Genomic DNA, 19,907 nt, shown 5'->3' with positions numbered 1-19,907 from the left:
CTGAGGGGATGGGATGAGGGCCCTTCACCTCTGTGGTCTGCCTACAAAATTCCTGGTCAGTCCTCCTCAAACGACCAAGGTCATCCAAAACAAGGACAGTCTGAGAAACCTTCACAGCCCAGAAGAGCTAAGGAGACAGGATGACTGATGTCATACGGGGTCCTGGGTGGGGTCCTGGGACAGAGAAAGGGCATTAAATGAAAACTAAGGAAACCCAAAATAGAAAAGCCGCGTTAACCCTTCTCTGTTTCCTTCCCTCAGAAAATCGCCTTCATGGTAGCGCTGGGCCTGGTGACGACGGAGCATCTGGAAGGTGAGGACGCTTGTGGCAGAGCTGGGCCTGGCCCGCGGGATGGCGGGGGGTGGGGGTGTGTGCTGAATTGGCATCAGACAGAAGCGGTGGGTCTCGGATTCCCGGTCAGATGGCAGCGCCCGGGTATGACCCACCTTCTGCGTGGTTGGTGCCAAGTGCCAGGTGGTCATCATAAAGACCAAGGCTCCTGCCTGCTCTCCCAGCTTGTGACTGTGCACAAAACCCACTGTGTCTATTGGAGGGACCTTGTGGGTTCCCTGCCCCCAAGTTGGAGGCAGCACAGTGAAGTGGTAAGAGCAGCGTGCCCAGCTCGGCCGTTACTAACTACTCAGGCTTGGGCAAGTCACCCAGCTCCTCTGGGCCTCAGTTTCTCTGTCTGTGAAATGGGATAATAACCCACTCTTCCTCCTGGGATTGTCGTAAAGAACCAAGAGGAGTGCCCAGCGCCACCTCCCCTGCTATCGAACTGGCCCATGGGCTCTGTCTGCCCCCAAACCCATCGGTGGAAATGAGAACATTATTTGAGCAGCCAGGTCAGCGTGACACTACAGGTGCTGTTTGACTTTACCGAAAAGAGCAATCACAAATGAGCTCTGCATCGTCATAGACTCTAAGGGCCTGGAAAGCATGGAAACCAACCTTCTGGTTGCACTCGTGGGGAAGCTGAGGCCAGAGAGCTTGATTCTCTTGCTCAGGGTCCCACAGCCAGTCAGTATCAGGCCCAGGCTGGAATCCAGGTCTCCCGACTCCCAGCTCAGGGTGTTTTCCACGATTCTGACCTCACCGCTAAAGATATTTTATAAAGTGAAAACATCCCTACACCCCCAGTAAATCTGGATTTGGGAAGGAAAACTAACTTGCTTTTCCTCCCTAAAATCGAGGAAAGGAAGGGAATGAACTGAATCCCCCAGTGCCCGAGGCACTTACAGGCTTTAATCTCGGGTGGAGGTTCTCTCCATCACAGCAGGTAAGTGACTGAAGCCCGGGGAAGGGAAGGGGCCTGGGGACCCCACGCAGCTCGCCGGGGCCTCCCATGCATAGCTGAGTCAAACGTGCCCAGGAGGTAGGTCCAGGCCTTTCCACGGCCGCCTCCCTTTGCATTCCCTGGGTCTGACTCGCTCTCTGGCGGCAGCTGGGGTGGAGATGTGGGTGGAGAGGGACAGGGGTGTGGTCCAGCCACCCAGACCCCCAGGCTCCACTCACCTGGCCCCAGCGGGCAAGTCTCATCTGAGCAGCCCCTGCTCGTGGCCCCCTTCCTTCTGCTGTGCAGGGCTGGAAGGGGTTCTCTGAGCCTTCCATCTGAATGTCTGAATACACCTGCTTGAACTTGAGTGTAAGGAAGCCAGCTGTGCTTGGCGGCCTTTGAGAGCTATTTATGCTCTGCCTTTGGGGCCATGGAGGCAGCCTGGGGCAGTGGGGTTGGCCTGCACGTCCATGTCAGAAGTCCCGTGTTCAGGTCCTGGCCATGCTGCTTACGGCTGGGTGACCTTGGGCGGGCTCCTTCCCCACTCTGAACCTCAGTCTCTTCATCTACAACGTGAGGAAAACCACATCTTCAGACTTCGCAGGGGTGTCGTGGCGACTGAGATAAAAGCACTCTGCGAATACATTTGGGAATGTTATGATTTTTCTAAATCATCCTCATTGTGAAAACTCTCCTCCCTCTCGCCCATGATACCCTAAATACTTATTTATTTGGACCCTATCTTTTCCCAAAGAGAGTGTGAGGTGCCTTACAGGAAACACACGAATAATACTGAGGCAGTTTCAAAGAAGAAATCAGGTCCAAGAGACAGAGATGTGGAAATAATGTCAAAACAGCTACACACAGAGAGACAGGGCCCACCTGGCAGTCAAAGCAAAAGGAAGAAAATGAAAATGAGGAGGGGGAGAGAAAACCCAGTTCTCGAGCTGCATGAGGCCCACCACGCCGGGCCCCATCAGCAGGACTCGTGCCTGGCGTCCCGGGGGGTCAGCCTGCCGAACAGAGGCTGCACCTGCCCTTCCCAGGAGCCCGGGGTCCCCCCCTGCAGCTCAGCCAGGCCAGCGTCTGACCAACGGGCATCTGCTGTCCCCAAGGTCCCATGAGAGACATCCCCGGGCCGGATGATGGCACACGGGGCCTTGCTGAGAGCAGGTGCCTGGATTCTGGGTACCTCCCAGCCTCCCACCAGTCAGGCCTTCAGCCTGGGGCCAGCAGGTCTGTCCTGCCTCAGAGTGAGCGATTCCGGGGGGCACCCACCCGCCCGGGGCCGCTCTGGGGCGCAGATGCTGGGCAGAGAGGCTGCAGGGCAGGAAGGGATGGTGGCGCCGGGGGTTTGCAGAGGAGGCATCCAGGGTCCTGGGGCAGGAAGATGCCAGTAACTGCTGCATCTGTGCCTTTCCAGAAATCCAGAGCAAGCGCCAGGAACGGAAGAGAAGAAGCACAGCGAACCCCGCCTACAGCGGCCTCCTGGAGACAGAGGTGAGGGACCCGCCGTCTCCACACCGGGGAAGGGGGAGTCTCCCCTGGGCTGGCCTCCCTCACCTGCCCCTCCAGGGATTAGAGTTCAGGGAGTGCCGTCAGTAATTCTTTCTTTACCTCCTGGGCTCAGAATCAGTTGAGAGACAGATGCAGAGGATCGGGGTGTCAGTGGGGCTCCTCACCTAGGCTGCCCTGGGGGGTGTGGTCGGGGATGCCGGTCGCAGCGGCTCCGATTCTTCACCCTGATTATCCGGCGTGAGGTCTGGTCGCGGGCAGTGCTGGCCGCCCGGGCCTCCCGGGACCACTCAGGCCCAACTGCGGAGCCCGGCCGGCTCGGCCGAGCTCATGACTTGGAGAGCCGAGAATGTGAGGCCACAGAGAGAAAGGCCCGGAAGGGGCTGGGCTGCGTGAGGGTGGTTCCTTGTCTCCCCCGGGGAGGAGTGGAGTGGGAGGAGGGAAGGGAGCGGCCGTGACTGCAGCTGACTTCCCTCCGCGTGGAGGCGCGAGGCCAGGAACAAGAGATATGGCCAGGTATGCCCAGCTTTCCTTCCTCCCGACGCACCGAGCCCAGCTCCCCTTCACACGGCGGTTCCCCAGCTCCAAGACTGCTTCCTCATGGTGGGCGGCGTGCACTTTCCCCGGATAGCCGAAACTGGTAAAATAGGGCATTAAAGTGAACTCCAAGGCAGGGAATTCCCTCCCAGTCCAAATCCCGTCCAGGCTGCCCGCCCGGGGCCCGCTGCGGCCCTGTAAGGAGATGGTGAGAGTGACCGATCACCAGCCAGTGATGCAGTGTCAGGACGTAAGGATGCCTTCCAGGGAGCATCTTGGCCCCCTCCCATCAGCACATTCCCAGGGAGGAACTGAATCCAGAATGAGATCTTCTTGCCCTTGCAAATTAAAGTCCAAAACTCTAGGCTAAAATCCAGATGTCATCTCCCAGAAGCCGGCTCTGCAGAGGCTGCCAGCGCCCTTTCCCAGATGCTCTGCGCTTTCCTAGGGAAAACTCCCCGGAATCTTCCCCTAGAACGGAAGCCATTGCCTGAAGGCCCCGAAGTCGGGCAGCCCCCTGACGTGGAGCCGTGTCTGCAGAGGCCAGGGCCTGGCACGTTCCAGAGGCCAGCAAGGCTCTGCAGGGCCCGGAGGAGGGTCACCGAAATGCCGTGCTCGCTTCCCCTGGGGCGTTCATCAGCCTGGGCCAGTGGTCCCAAATCTATGGCTCACAGACTGGCCCTCGCTGGGAGGGAGGCTCCCGTGGGTGGCCCCGTGGGGAGAGCCCACCTGTGTCTGCGTCGCCTAGCTCCTCGCCCGCCCGCCTGTCCTTGCTTGTACTGTCCCCCGACTCCTGCTCGGAGAACACACGTGTTTATACCTGTTCACTTCCTCGCCAATTTTCTGAGCAAGCTGTGTCCTGAGACAGGGCCCCAAGCGCTGGGCCCCGTTTGTGAGAGTCACGGAGCCGTTTCTGCATCTCCACCCAGGGACACGGTGTGTCCTCCGTACAGTACGGGCGCTGTCCCCTTGGTTGTGTTCACTGATGGAAGCATCCGCTGCTCTGTGGGCATGGCCGTGACCTCTTCTCCGAAGCCTGTGGCCACGGCCAGAGGTGACCTGATTAGCGAATCAAGAGCCGACGCAAAGCCCTGTGACCTTGAGCCCTGGACACAGCCCAGGAGCATCGCTTCCGTGGGTCCCTCCCTTGGCCCTGAACACGGCCCAATCACATTGAGAGAGATGGGTTTACAGCCCATCACCCAAGTCTAGAACCATCTTCTTGCCACAGCCAAAGCCATGTCGAACCACCAAGGTCTGAACCCACGTGGCCTGTGTTTGCTAAAGCCCAGGACTAAAGCCACCTTCTGGAATATACCAGGAATTTCCATCTACCCGTGATGCTTTGGGCACCAGGGGCCACTCTTTGTTGTCAGGGTTCCTTGAACTCATGCCGAGAAGTGGGGTTTAGCGAGCCAATCCATAATGCACCTCATTTCCCCACCGGACCCCAGAACCAGCTGAGAAAGAAGATACAGGACGAACACAGATGGACAACCACACGTCAGCTTTGTTACTGATTTGCCCCAATCGGAGAGCCCTAACCGTCCTTCCTGAATGGGGCAGATGTGCCCACGGGGAGCAGGGATGGACCCGTTGGGCAGAGCCTTTGCTGGCTTTTGCCCTGGCCGACCTGTCTCTCCCCCTCCCCACGCCCCTGTGTCTGTACCCGTTTCTGCCTCTGGCTGCGGGTGTCCGGCTGGAGTCCGGAGCCCAGGATGGAGAGCCTGTCCTGGGTGAGCCCTGGGCGAGCCCTGGGTGGGGTCAGTGTCGCCAAGGAGGGCTCCCCATGATCTGGTGGTTTGGTTTGGTTTTCTGTTCCCTGCAGAGGAAGCGGCTGGCGTCCAACTATCTCAACACCCCCCTGTTCCTCACAGCAAGAGGTAAGCGCTTCTCCCGCAGGGCAGCTGTGGGGCTGGGCTGGGCCATACCTCCCTCCACAGCAGCGGCCACATAGCTGCTGACCGGTGGAGAGCGCATCGCGGCTCACCAGGCCCTCTGCGCCATGGCCACGCTTGCCCTCACATACCACGTTACCTCCCTGGGCCTTGGTTTGCTGACCTATAGAAAACGGGCCCATAATGTCCCGGCCTCTCAGAGCTGGGACAGTGACAGGAGGGGGGAACGTGACAGCACCTTGTAAACTGTCGAGTGCTGTGTACACGCAGGAACTGTTTTCCCCAATGGATGGTATGATTTCCAGAAATTAAAAAGAAAACTGTTTTGTGATCATTAAAATATGTGGTTTGGCATCACTCACTAGAATGGAAGTGGGTTATGGCTGAAAACGAGTTGACAGTAAGTCACTCTGAGGGATCCCTGGAGCGATGTTCCCTCCGCTGGACAGCTCACTGCTGCCACGTGCCTCAGGGAGCTCAGGGGCCACGATGAACCTATCTCTGGGTGGGTCCTGGCCATGACTGGGACAGAGACCTTTACTTCCATGGTGCTCTGGGTGAGAACCCAGGTGTCACTGGGGCCTGTGACACTCCCATCAGGCCCTGGGTAAGGACCCAGGAGTCACTGGGGCCTGTGACACTCCCATCGGGCCCTGGGTGAGGACCCAGGTGTCACTGGGGCCTGTGACACTCCCATCGGGCCCTGGGTGAGGACCCAGGTGTCACTGGGGCCTGTGACACTCCCATCGGGCCCTGGGTGAGGACCCAGGAGTCACTGGGGCCTGTGACACTCCCATCGGGCCCTGGGTGAGGACCCAGGAGTCACTGGGGCCTGTGACACTCCCATCGGGCCCTGGGTGAGGACCCAGGAGTCACTGGGGCCTATGATACTCCCATCATGCTCCTTTCACACTGGGCCTCGTGGACTCCAGTCCTGATGGGTGCTCCTCCCGTGCCCTCTAACATGCTCTCCACCCTTCTTCCCTGTGCTAGCCAATGAGGACCCCTGCTGGAAGGTACGTGTCCCCTGGTCTTCACGCCTGGGTTGGGGGGGGGACATGCTCTCCATACAGTCCAGGTAGGGTCACTCCTGGCAAGGGGCGCGGGACCCCAGCATCCTGCTGCCCTGGAGTGGAGCTGAGGGCCTCGGGCTCCGTCCTCGGTGCTGAGGCCTTTGTACAACACCAGTCCACTTCTCAGCCTGCCCGGCCCAGCTGGACGTCACCACAGGGCTCAGCCCGCAGGTTCAAGCAGGAGCCCTCCGGACGCAGGGACACCGGGAGCCACGAAGGCCTGAATGGAAGCAGCCAATGCTAGGTGCCAGTGTGTTCTGTCTGGCCTCGCTGTGTGACCCTGGGCAGAGCTGGTCCTCTCTGGTCCTCATTCCCTACCTCATAAGGGACTGGACTTGGGTCTCAGGGTCTCACCCCACACGCCCACGTTTCAGTGATCGTGCGAGACCCCAACCCACCACGCGGGCACCACGTCCCTGCTTCCCAGGATGCTGGCTGGTCATGACCTCATTTGTGCGCACGGCTTCAGAGTTTATTTTCAGCGTCTTTCTTTACTAAGTTTCAGATCTAATTGTAAAGGACATTTCCAGTCCCTCCATGCCTGTAACAGTCACACCGCTAAAAAGCACCACGTGACGAAACTCCCGTTAGGCCGTGTTGTTTGCGGCCATAACCCTGCAGCGTCGCCGATCGGTGCCGTTGCGGGCAGCCTTTGTCTGCAGCCACCCTGTAGCTGTAGGCCGGCCCGGGCGCGGGGACAGGAGGTGCCTTGAGCCCGAGTCCTGCTGCGCGGAGCGCACAGACCTGGAGGGGTGCCGGCTTTGAGGCAGGAGACCCAGATGCTTCTCCTCCTCCTGCTTCCCAGGCCTGTGCCCCCTTGGTCATCACCCCTCCTCCTCCTGCCCTTCCCGAGCTGCTGAGAACCCTGGCGGAAGAGCTGGGTCCCAGGCAGGTCCTGCACCCCAGCCCGGCTGACCCGCCTCCCACCCTCCCGTCTCTTCCAGAACGAGATCACCCACGATGAACACTGTACTGCCTGCAAGCGAGGGGCCAACCTGCAGCCCTGCGGTACCTGCCCAGGGGCCTACCACCTCAGCTGCCTGGATCCGCCCCTCAAGACAGCACCCAAGGGCGTGTGGGTGTGCCCCAAGTGCCAGCAGAAGGTACAGGAGGCCGTGTCCCTGGGGAGCGGCCGCACCCTCACCCTCACCATCTCCTGGAACCGCAGGGCCCTCCTTCACCGGGCACAGTATCTGAGGCCACTCAGACCGTCTCTGCTTCCTGGGTCGTCCCCCCCCCTTGAGCAGAGACGGGGAGGGCAGTGCAGGGGTGAGGAGAGGAGCTGGGTGAAGAACAGGCCTTCGCAGCTTGGGCACAATTGACGTCTGGCCCAGGATAATCCATTTTGGGGGCCGTCCTGTGCACTGCAGGGCGTTCAGTGTCCCTGGCCTCCACCCACTAGATGCCCATAGCAACCCCCATCATGGCCATCCCAGACACGGCCGGTGGAGGACCACGGGTGTAGTGAACAGAGAGAGGCTCTCTCTGCAGCTGTCTGACGTCGTGACTCCAGATTTCCCGGGGAAGAACCGAACTAACAAAAACCACAAAAAACAGTGCCAGTTAGCATGTTTGATCTCACTGATAACGACACGCAAATGAAAAGCTATCAAATTAGCAAAAACGACAACACCCCCTTCGGTGATGGTGCGGTGAAGCGGGCACTCTTACATGTTGCCTCAAAGATGTGTACACTTTTTAAACCCAGCATCTTGCTTTGGGGAATAGAGTCTAAGGAAATAGTTCTATACAGGAAAAGTTCTGTGCAAAAAGAAGCCCCTCAGCCTTTCTTTATAAAAGGGAGAAGAAGGAAACAACCTGGCTTCCCCCCAGGAGTTGGTGAAGTAGATTCCAGCGCTTTACTCAGTGAGATGTGGTCATTGAAAATGATTTTTTACAAGGATTTTGCGATTCTTTGGGATTTATTCACTATGTGGGATTATATTTTAAAAAAATAAAAATAGGACTTCCCTGGTGGTCCAGTGGTTAAGACTCCACGCTTCCACTGCAGGGGGCGCAGTTTCGATCCCTCATTGGGAAAGATCCCACGTGCCATGTGGTGTGGCCAAAAATAAATAAATAAATAAATAAAAAGAAAAAGAAAAAACAGGTTTTATAGCTGCTGTATAGTTTGATCATCAGCCGTCTGAGAAAAAACTGTGTGAGGAATAATAAAAACCTGGGAGAAAATACCTGTGTGTGGCTAGGTGGTGGGGAAGTATCAGTGTTTTTAAAAGTAGGCTTTTCTACAGAATGTATTACTTGTAAAATCATTGGGAGGTCATCTTTTTTTCAAAAAACACAACTCTCGTGAGTGCCTGTCACTCTGGGTTTTGTGGGGACCTAGGGAGAGGGTGGCTATGACAGCCCAGGGAGCTCGTCCCCCCGCCAGCCCGGGTTACACAGCCAGGGCGTGGCGGCCCCCGGACTGTCTGCTGGCTCAGTTCCCCGTCTGCCCTCCAGGCCTTAAAGAAAGATGAAGGTGTGCCCTGGACCGGGATGCTGGCTATTGTGCACTCCTACGTCACCCACAAGACAGGTAAGACACCCTCGGGAGCTGGGAAAGGGCACCGATTCCCTTTTGTCCACCCCCGCCCTTAGACCGCTGGACTCACTTTGGGCCCAGCGGAGGCTGTTCTGGGCCAAAGACCCCTGGGACTAGCCCTGTGTGCAGGGCAGTTACTGCGGGGATGCAATTCCAGCCCCCGTGCATCCAGCGAGAGCCACCGGCCCCTGCAGGAGGATGTGGCCAGAATGACCTATAGGCTTGGGCCTAGGATTCTTTCTGCCTCTCCTGCTCAGCCGCGGTCCAGCCCCTGCTTGCCTGCAGTTCCCTGTGGGGCCTGGTCTTCTCTTTCACAGTCAAAGAAGAGGAGAAGCAGAAGCTGCTGCAGAGGGGCAGCGAGCTACAGAGTGAGCACCGGCAGCTGGAGGAGCGGGACCGGCGCCTGGCTTCGGCAGTGAAGGTGTGCAGGGCGGGGGCGCGGGGTCTGCCCTTAGAACCGCGGCATGTAGAGCCAAAGCATCACTGTCTGGTTACGGAGGCCCCAGGGGAAGACAGACTCACCACCATCACTTAGCGAGTCAGCAGGTGGAGAAGGCAGCTCTGTGACTCATTCGACAAATAGTTATTAAGCAACTGAGCATCTGGCTCTGCTCCTTCTCAGCTCTGTGACCTCAGCAAGGCCCTGACCATCTCTGAACCTCAGTTTTTTCTTGTATAAAGTGAACACAGTGATTTCTTCCCTGTAGAGTGGTGATAAACAAGATGATGATAATGGTGGTGGTGGTGATGATGGCAGTGATGATGATGGAGGTGATGGTGGTGGTGGTGATGATGGTGGTGGTGATGACGATGGTGATGACGATGGTGGTGATGATGATGGTGATGATGGTGGTGGTGGTGATGATGATGGTGGTGATGATGATGGTGGTGGTGAGGATGGAGGTGATGGTGATGATGATGGTGATGGTGGTGGTGGTGATGATGATGATGGTGATGATGGTGATGATGAAGGTGATGATGATGATGGTGATGATGATGGTGATGATGGTGGTGATGATGGTGATGATGGTGGTGGTGATGACGATGGTGATGATGGTGATGATGAAGGTGATGATGGTGGTGATGAAGGTGGTGATAATGATGGTGGTGATGATGGTGATGATGGTGGTGGTGATGATGATGGTGATGATGGTGGTGATGGTGATGATGGTGATGGTGGTCGTGGTGGTGGCGGTGATGATGATGGTGATGTTGATGGTGCTGAGGATGGTGGTGATGTTGGTAACAGCAGTGTCAGGCCCTGGTAAAACCCTTTAAATATAGTATCCCATTTAATCCTCTCCATAACTCTATGAAGAGGCTCTGTGATTATTCTTATCTTAGAGTTTGGGACGCAGACTCAAGGAATTTATTTGCCCAGGCAGCAAATAATTAAAACTCTAACTTGAGGTGTCAGTCCTTAACCACTTCACTGTGTCGCCATGATATATAAAAGGCTAGAAAAAGCCATGAATACAGCAGGCAAGAGGAAGAGCAGAAAACTGGCCAGCGGCCTGAAGGTCTTCTCCAGGGCTGCACTTGAGCCAAAACAGCCTCGGAGCTTCCTCCAGCAGCAGAGGTAGATGTGGTCAGCTAGGCAGCCTCACAACCACGAGGCAGAACGTTCCCACATTCCTGCACAAGCACATCATTTCCAGCCCTGAATGTTTGAAACAGACTTCTCCTGTGGGTCTGGCTGCCATTTAATTCCATTTTTCGCTTCTGCCCGGTGTGCGTGAGGCCCTCTTCCTGGTTTCTTTCAGCCTCTGCGGTGGAAGGGAGGGGCTTTCCGAGAAGGCGCTGAGGGGTGGCTGCCGCAGGTGGCTTGTGTCACTGAATTCTGAGACCCTTCTCTCTGACACCCTCCCCCTGACAGAAATGCCTGGAGCTTAAGACGAGCCTGCTGGCCCAGCAGAGGGGCACCCAGTCGTCCCTGGACCGCCTGAGGGCCCTCCTGAGACTGATACAGGGCGAGCAGATGCTCCAGGTCACCATGACGACCACCAGCCCCGCCCCGCTGCTGGCCGGGCCCTGGACCAAGCCCTCAGCAGCGGCCCTGCACTCTGCCCTCCAGCACCCCCCGGGGCACAACTGACCCCAAGGGACCCGTCTTCACACCCACGGAAAGTCACTGGGACTCTGCTCGCAAGACCTGAGGGTTCTGTCAGCCTTAATTCATAAACACTATGAATTTCAGACAAAAATAAAACCAGACAGAGACAGGAAAGAAGGGAGAAGAAGCTGAGTGAGAGTCCTAGAGCCAGGATGGGTGGGGATGGAGTCCTGCGCCCTTCAGGTCAGATGGGACGCCCGGAAGCCAGGTCGGGGCGCAGAGTCAGCTCCCTGCCGTTGGGGGGCTGCCCGGGCCTCCGGCTTCTGGACACAGCTGTCTCCTCGGCCTCGTGCCGCCCCCGCGGGAGAAGGAAGGGCCGGGGTGCCCTGCGGGAGGGGAGCCGAGGACACGACGTAGCCAAGTAGTAGAGCTAGTTGGGGCGAGAGGCAGGTAGCAAATCTAGGTAGACTCAGCCGCCCGCCCTCACGGGGCCGTCGGGCTCACGCCAGGCCTTCCAGACGCCCGATCCCTGTTGTCAAGTGTTATTAGCGTTCAGAATCGCAGCTGTTTAACTTGAAGGAAGCTCCCCAGGGGACGCTGCTGTGGCCCAGCCAGGCCTCCGTCTGCCCCCTGGTCTTGGGGACGCCCTCGCCCTGCGCCTCCCTCCGCCGACTTTTTGGACTCATCCTGCCCTCGATGTCTTTTTCTCGTGGAGTTTCTGGGCGAGAGATGGAGCTGCAGCCACGCCAGGGAGGCGTTTGGCAGGTTTTCTGTTTTGGGTTGAATCGTTCAACTTAACGACTGAAGCCTTTTCTTTCCTCCTTTTGAAGAGCCGATAAAAGTATTCCATTCCTCTTTTCTTGCCAGTACAGACACTATGCCAAAAAATAACTTTACATTTTTGTATGGCGTTTTTATTGTGAGATATTTAATGTGAAGGGGACACTTGGTGACTTCTTTTCCTGCTCACAGTGGTCTCTGCCGCCCGGGATGAACGGAAAACCCCTCGGGCGGGGGAGCTGCCAAACTGGAGGGACCCAGAGGGTTTTTTAAGAAGTGGGGGGAGGGCGAGGAAGAGAGGGCGGTGGCCTCGGGAGACTGAAGGGTGCCTCTTGCTGTCTCCACGAGCGCGAAGGGTGCCCGCCGCCCTGCATCCGGGATGGGCCACGCGGGCTTGTCACGCCCACTGGCTTCTCCAGTCCCGAGGGACTTAGCACAACAGGATGAGTATCCGGGAGCCACAGGACTCCCGCCCCCAGCACATCACACGGTGCCGAATTGCATTGAACACACGTGTGCGTGTGCACACGTGGCCCCAGACACGCATGCACGCACGCTGCCAGGTGCAGAGCAAGGAGGCCGGCCGGAACCCCGCAGACTGCCATGGTCCCTCCTGTCATTTTCACGACTCCGGGAGAAACTGTGCTGTACGATACAGATCTATTTTAATACACTTAACACTGGGTTGAACAAGATTTTTATATTCTTTTATTGATGAACAAAGTGAACCGTAAGACACACGTCTTATATATTGGTTACTCTAGATGCCAATTATGCATTACCGCGTGGCTTGCGATGTAAATGTCTTCAGGTTCCTTTTTTTGTTTGTTTTTCTTCTTGGATGGATTGAATTAAATTTTTTTAAAAATGTAACAGGAAGATATGAAAGGTTGGACCCGGGAGGGGTAGCTGCCAATGTGTCTTGAGACTTAGTTTTTTGGACAAAGGAGGACCGTCCGATGGATAGTGGGACTAGAGAAAAAGTGTTTGTCTTAAATATGCCCATGTAGTTTTCCTTCTGTATGATGCATTAAACTCGATGGATGATTTCAAAGCCCTGTGGTTTGTTTCCTTGCCTTCAACAGAGAGGCCTCTGGGAGCACATGGGGCAGGGAGGTGGGAGTTGGAGAGGTTGAAAATCAGGGTCCTGTCTCCTGATCAGGTCCCCACCCCAAGGGAGGGAGGGAGGGAGAGAGGAGAGAGCTCTGGGGCGCCCTCCACACACAGATCCCCCAGCCCCGGGAGGTGCAGGCACACCTGTTAGGGCCAGGATCGATGGTCGCAAGTACCAGAACCCAGGCCGGGTGCTGTGTGGAGCCCAGGGGCCGTGTCCACACTGCCCCGTCTCAGCATCAACGTGACCGCTCTCTCTGCCTCCCGGGCAGTACCAAGCTCCCACAACCGCCCTGGGGCTTAGTCAAACCGGGAACAGCCCAACTGGGAAGCCGGACCCCCTGCATCCTGGCTCCAGACATTGTGCAGAGGGCTCTGGTTGGCCCAGCTGGCTGAGGAGCCCACCGCTGGACCAGCTGTGGCCAGAGAATGGGATTGGATACAAAGTGACTGCCCCCTGGAGCCCCCAGTGGGGGTCCTGTCCCCCCCTGGCCCAGGTAACAGAGTCGGACTGCTCCAGCTTTTCTGCCTGATGACTGAACGCTGTGGACCCCGGGTCTGTGCTCCCTCCACTCCTGAATTCTCACTGGTCTTGTCCAGCCTCCTGGCTTTCTGTCTCTGTGCTGGTGGCTCCCCGGCCTTCATCTGCAGCCCTGACCGCTGCCATGGACTCGAGCTGCCCACGGCCAGCCCCACCGATGTCAGCAGGCATCTCAAACGGCTCGGTCTCCACCAGGCCAACCCCTCCCTCACCTACCCCATCCTGGGGGGATTCAGCCTTCCTAAGATGTGGGCTGGCCCTCCACCCCTGGTCACTGGCCATCTGTGAGCTGTGCCCTCAGAATATTAGCAGGATGTGCCCATGTCTCACCACCCACACCACCACCTGGGTCTCAGCCATCCTCTCCCCTGGATTACCGCGTGGTCACCTTCCCCTTCCCCCGGCAGCCAGTGTGACAGCGCCTCTATTAAACCCCTGCTAACCCTCCTTGCTCAGCAGAAGCTGAAGTCCCCAAGGCCGCAGGACCTGCCTCCTCTGACCCCTTCAGCTTCCCTTCCTGCTCTGCTCCACTTTCATGGCTCTGTTCCAGCCACATGGCCTCCGGGTGCTACTTGGAACCCACTGGGTCTGCTCCCGCCACAGGGCCTTTGCACGTGCTGTGTCCTCACCCGCCTGCTCCTCCCCAGCTGTCTCCCTGACTGGCTCCCCCACTTGCTTGGGGACATGACCACAGTCCCCTCCCAGTGCAGCTGTCTCCAGGCTCCCTCAACAAGACCTGGCGTTTTCTCTCCTTCCCTGCTCTGATTCCTGAGACTTTCATAACCTACTATGAGTCACCTTCGTATGGCTTTGGCCACTTCACGAAGGCAGGGAGTTTGGAGACTGGAGGTCCGAGATCAAGGGGTAGCAGCAGGGCTGGTTCCTTCTGAGGCTGTGGGACAGAATCTGTTTCTGGCTTCTGTAGACTCATCACCCCGTCTCTGCTCCACCTGACATGGCCTTCTCCCTGTGTGCGTGTCTGTGTTCAGATTTCCCTTTTTCATAAGAACAAGTCGGGTAAGGATCCACCTTAATGATCCCACTTAAACTTAGTCACCCTGTTTCCAAATCAGGTCACATTCACAGATACTAGGGGGTTAGGACTTCAACTTCTTTGCAGGGGGACACAATTCAACCCATAACAGACACCTTTCTGTAGGGTGTCTGCAAGCAGCTTCCCTGCGGCTTCTGCCCCCTGGGACCACCCAGGGCTGCCCCCCTTGCCTCGTCCCCACAGAGCCCGCAGAGTGGAGAGCCCGTGACGCCATCCTGCCAAGGAGCCTGTTCCCTGACGACCTGCCGTGTGCCCACCCCACCCGGCTTCCTCCTCGGACCTGCTCTGACACGTCAGCCCCTCCCAGGGAACCCGAAGCACAGGGACCTAAAGGGACGCACCCAGGTCACACGGCCAGCAGGTGACTTCATCCCAGGTGGTGGTTCCCGGCCACTCTGCCTCTCTGGACACTGGACACTGGTCACATCGTGGGGCCCGTGTGGCTGACTGGGGGCCACCCCGACCAAGCTGCATGCATGCGCACTCCTGACCCGGCTAGCGGGCCAGTCTGGGGCTGCGGATGGCGACCTGGCCCCTGGGTGACTCCACCGAGGCGTGAGGGGACAGATGGGGGAGCACAGGCTAGCTAAGTGCTATGACACACACTGCCCCTCCCCACCCTTTCAGCCCAGACTGCGTGTCCCACGGTGGGGGGCAGGGCTTCTTAACTAAACTCTGCTCTGCCCGCAACCTATCTCTCAGACTCCCCCACGGCTCCCCGAGAACAGTGCCTGCAGTTTCTGGTGATGCCGCTGGGTGGTTTCTGGTCCCCACCTCGATGTCCCGCCCTCCCCTGAGCAGCAGCTCTGAGTGTGGCTGGGGGCTCCCCCAGGGACTCCCAGGCGCGTCCTGGGGAGAAGTCTGAGCAGGTGGTGGTCATCTGGGAGTGTGAGACCACCCTCCAGGCCACACCGTCCACACCCTGCCCTGCCTGCTCCGTCCCCTGGGAGGACCCACAGAGCGCTGGGTGCTGGCCGTAGCTGCTGCTACATCCACTGGCCACCTTCTGCGTGACGAGGCCCCGGCACCCACCCCCAAGGATCCCTGGTTTCCAAACAGAACGGAAGGACTCCCACCTACCGGCGGGGCAGCTCCGAACGGGTCCCTATTGTTGTCAGGTGACAGAGATCCACCGGTGCTAGTAGCAGCCTGCAGGTCCCTGCGGGTCCCTGCGGGGTAAGAAAATGAGGCTGAGGAAGGCTGGCTCCAGAGGGCGTGCGCGGATGTGCTTCTACCCGCAGTTTCTCCCACACCTGGAGTTAAGTCAGCAGGAGGAACCGTCCCCACGGCCTCCACTGCTGGGGCTCTGGTGAGGCGGAGGCACCGCCCGGAAGTGGAGGGGAGGCCCAGCCAGGGACGGGCCACCTCTGGAAGTATGGCGCTGGTGCCAGAGCAGGCTCGCGCCAGCCCGAGAATCACTGTGTGCGTCTCTTCCAAATCCTCATTCGCTGACTTCATGGTTTTTTTTTTTTTTTTTTGGCCTCACTGTGTAGCAGGCAGGATCCTAGTTCCCCAACCAGGGATTGACCTGTGCCCCCTGCAGTGGAAGGGCAGAGTCCTAACCACTGGACTACCAGGGAAGTCCATGACTTCATGTTGATAGATTATAATTGGCCATGGTGGGAGTATTTACACCATGGAAATTGGCAAATGCCACAAATCAGGGCTTTACATTCCTAGAGAGCCAGTGGTTAAACATTTAGAAGCAGACTGCTCTTTGTATGCATGTGTGTACATGTGTGCAGATGAGAGAGAAATAGAGGAGGGTGGGTCCAAAGTAAACTTGGGTCCAGCATTAGCCAAAGTTGCTGGGTTTGAAAATGCAACCCTAGGTTCCTTACAAAATTTCCAGACAGAAGGAAATCCTCTGGCCTTAGCAGTTCGCCAAAAACGTATGTCTCTAAACTAACAATTTCACAGGGAGGCTATGTGTTAATTAATACATTTTCCTGCACTGATGTGACAGAATTTGGCCAAATACTACAAAAATGTAATTTGACCAGTTTTTTGGGGGATCAAGAAAAATTATCCAAAACTTGGACATAAGGCATGCCTTTAATGTCATTCTAGGGGAGCAGTTCTCAAACCTGAGTGAGAATCAGAATCATCTGAGGGGCTGGTTGAAACTCAGATTGCCGGGGCCACCCCAGCTACACTCTTTTGTTAAAGGATGGGCCACACGACCCAAGCCATGCGGGGAGAGAGCTCCCCAGGAATTTCACTGACAACATCAGGAAAGAAGCATCTAGCACTCAAGGTCCATGTAAGCTGGAGTACCTGGGAGCCATTTCTTTTATTTTTTTAAACTTACAGAAGTATTTAAAGCCCCAATTCCCTCTGTATGACCACCCACCAGCTTCAGCTTACCTGCAACCCTCGGGGTGTTTCCAGTATATCCAGTGACTGTGGATCAGCTCTGCCCAGGCAACCCAGCAAACTTCAGCATCCAGAGGGCTGCAACCACACTTTTCCAAAGGAGTCTGAATCCCAGCCTTGGGGAGGGGTGTTTTCCTTCCAGGTGTCCCTTCCTTGGGTACTCTCTTTCAGTGTTCTTTAGGGATCACTTTATACCTTCATAGTTACTCCCCTGTTATACTTAGTGATTGTTTATACAAAACTTTTTCTTTTAAAATTATTGTGTGGTTTCTGTTTCCTGGTTGAACACCTTATACCCTGAAACCATGTTAAATCACTTATTAGTTATCATAGCTGTTTGGTAGCTCCCTCATGGCTTTCTACATAAACAATTATGTCACCTGCAAATAGAGACAGTTTTACTTCTCTCTTTTCAATCTTTATGCCTATTATTTTTCTTGCCTTGTTGCAATAGCTAGGACCTCCAATATAATTTGAATGGAAGTGGTGGGCGTAAGCATCCTTGTCTTGTTTCTGATTTTAGGGAAGAAGTTTCAACAGTTTGACCATTACATATGTTATTTAATAGAAAGAGGAAGTTCTCTTCTATTCTTAGTTTGCTTAGATTTTTTTTTTTAAATCATGAATGGTTACTAAATTTTGTCAAGTGCTTATACTACATCTATTTAAAAACATGTGGATTTTCTCCATTGTTCTCTATATACAGTGAGTTATATTAATTTTCAGTGTATAACCAACCTTGAATTCTTGGGATAAACTCTATGTGGTCATGATGTTGTATCTGTTTTATATTGCTTTATTTGATTTACTAATATTTGTTAAGTATTTTTGTATTTATGTTTGTGAGAGATATTGACTATAGATTTCTTTGCTTTGCAATGTCAAATTATGTTATTAAACAAGTGGAAAGTATTCTATTTTCTGAAAGAGCATCTTTATATTTGTTAGAATTCACCAGTGAAGCCATCTGGGCCAGGAATTTCATTGGGGGAAGACTTTTTTTTTTAAATTTCAATGTATTTAATATACAAGACTATTTTATGTTTCATTTTGTGTCACTTTCAGTTAAGTTGAATTATTCAAGGAATTTTTCATCTCACCTATTTTGAATTTTTGGCATAAAATTTCTCATAATATTTTAATTATCATTTTACCTTCTGTAGACTCTAAAGTGATCATTGCTTTCTCATTCTTTTTTTTTTAAGTTTTTTTTTTTTAAATATTTTATTTATTTATTTTTGGCTGTGTTGGGTCTTCGTTTCTGTGCAAGGGCTTTCTCTAGTTGCGGTAAGCGGGGGCCATTCTTCATCGCGGTGCGCGGGCCTCTCACTATCGCGGCCTCTCTTGCTGCGGAGCACAGGCTCCAGACGCGCAGGCTCAGTAATTGTGGCTCACAGGCCCAGTCGCTCCGCGGCATGTGGGATCTTCCCAGACCAGGGCGCGAACCTGTGTCCCCTGCATTGGCAGGCAGATTCTCAACCACTGCGCCACCAGGGAAGCCCAGCTTTCTCATTCTTAATTTGTGGTTTATTTTATCTTAATATATCTGGCTAGGGGTTCATGAATTTTATTTATCTTTTCAAAGAAGTAAAGTTTGGCTTTGTTAATTTTCTCTGTAGTTGTCTATTTTTTGTTATTATTTCATTCTTTAGCATTTCCTTCCTTCTACTGATTTGTGTATATATATGTGTGTGTGTGCGTGTGTGTGTGTGTGTATACACACATATATATATAAAATAGGCCCAGTAGGTTGAGAACCCCACGCCTGGATAATCAGCTGTGTCCAAAGGGTGGTGTCAAATATATATACAGGCAGACCTTGCCTTATTGCAGTTTGCTTTATTGCACTTCACAGATATTACATTTTTTACAAATTGAAGGTTTGTGGCAACCCTGCATCAAGCAAGTCTATCGGCACCATTTTTCCAACAGCATTTGCTCACTTCATGTCTCTGTGTCACATTTGGTAGTTTTCACAATATTTCAAACTTTTCATTATTATTACATTTGTTACGGTGATCTGTGATCAGTGATCTTTGATGTTACTACTATGACTCACTGAATGCTCAGATGATGGTTAACACTTTTTAGCAACGAATTACTTTTTAAATTAAGGTATGTACATTGTTTCATTAGCCATAATGCTATTGCACACTTAATATATTATAGTACAGTGCAAACATAACTTTTATATGCACTGGGAAACCAAAAAGTCCACGTGACTCACTTTATCGCAGTATTCACTTTTTTGCAGTGGTATGGAACCAAACCTACAATATTTCCAAAGTCTGCCTGTATGTATAGTTTCTTAAGGTAGAACATTAGTCATTGATTTTAGACTATTCTTTTTTATTTTTATTTATTTCTAAAATAAGCATTTAGATTTCCCTCTAGGTATTGCTTTATCTCTGTTTCCCAATTGTCGATATTTTGCATTACTGTTCAGTTCAAATTATTTTCTCTCTTCCATTATGATTTCTTCTTTGACACACGGATCCTTTAGAAATGTGGCTCCTTTTTCGTCCAAAAATTTTTTTCACATATTTAGGTTTTTCCTAGATATGATTTTTATTACTAATATGATTTCATTGTTGTCTTCACATGATTTCAATTCTTTTAAATTTATTGGGACTTGTTTTATGTCCCAGAATCTGGTCTGTATTGGTGATTATATCACGTACAATTGACAAGATTGTATATTCTTCTGTTGGTGAGTGTAGCACTCTATAAATGTTCATTACGCCAAGGTGGTGGTAGTGTTGTTCAGACTATCTATGACTTTACCAACTTTTTATCTAGTTCATCTTTCAGTTGATGCAATATAGTGCTAAAATCTCCAACTACAATTACGGAAATTGCTTAAATCTGTTGTGGGCTTTTTGCTTTATGTATTTAAGTGATATTATTAGGTACTTTCATATTTATGATAGTTATGTCTTCTAAATAAATTGACCATTTTATCATTATAAAAGGCCACCTATGTTTAGTAATATTCTTTGTCTTAAAGCCTATTTATTATTAATATAGACACCCCAGACTTCTGACGCTCACTGTGTACATGGTATATATTTTTGCATCACTTTGCTTTTGACCTATCTTTAAAGTGCATGTAGTTATGCCTTTTTTTTTTTTCTATCCATTTGGA

At 53.6% G+C, this 19,907-nt stretch overlaps 1 protein-coding gene across 2 annotated transcripts in view; it reads left to right on the top strand.

Moving 5' to 3' along the window:
• PHF21B (PHD finger protein 21B) overlaps nucleotides 1-12,732 on the top strand; it is a 98,984-nt gene extending 86,252 nt beyond the window's left edge. For both annotated transcript variants that reach the window (XM_059937138.1, XM_059937139.1), the window contains exons 6-13: nucleotides 262-313; nucleotides 2,701-2,777; nucleotides 5,158-5,212; nucleotides 6,221-6,243; nucleotides 7,245-7,403; nucleotides 8,764-8,839; nucleotides 9,163-9,266; nucleotides 10,722-12,732. In XM_059937138.1, the coding sequence (XP_059793121.1) occupies nucleotides 262-313; nucleotides 2,701-2,777; nucleotides 5,158-5,212; nucleotides 6,221-6,243; nucleotides 7,245-7,403; nucleotides 8,764-8,839; nucleotides 9,163-9,266; nucleotides 10,722-10,940 (765 nt within the window). In that variant the 3' untranslated portion in view covers nucleotides 10,941-12,732. The remainder of the gene's footprint in view (nucleotides 1-261; nucleotides 314-2,700; nucleotides 2,778-5,157; nucleotides 5,213-6,220; nucleotides 6,244-7,244; nucleotides 7,404-8,763; nucleotides 8,840-9,162; nucleotides 9,267-10,721) is intronic.
• The last annotated feature ends 7,175 nt before the right edge of the window (nucleotides 12,733-19,907 follow it).

This window comes from Balaenoptera ricei, chromosome 10, assembly GCF_028023285.1.
Source record: "Balaenoptera ricei isolate mBalRic1 chromosome 10, mBalRic1.hap2, whole genome shotgun sequence".
NCBI classification, from domain to species: domain Eukaryota; kingdom Metazoa; phylum Chordata; class Mammalia; order Artiodactyla; family Balaenopteridae; genus Balaenoptera; species Balaenoptera ricei.
Note: the sequence above shows the minus strand (reverse complement) of the source record. Positions and strands in the feature narration are given on the sequence as shown.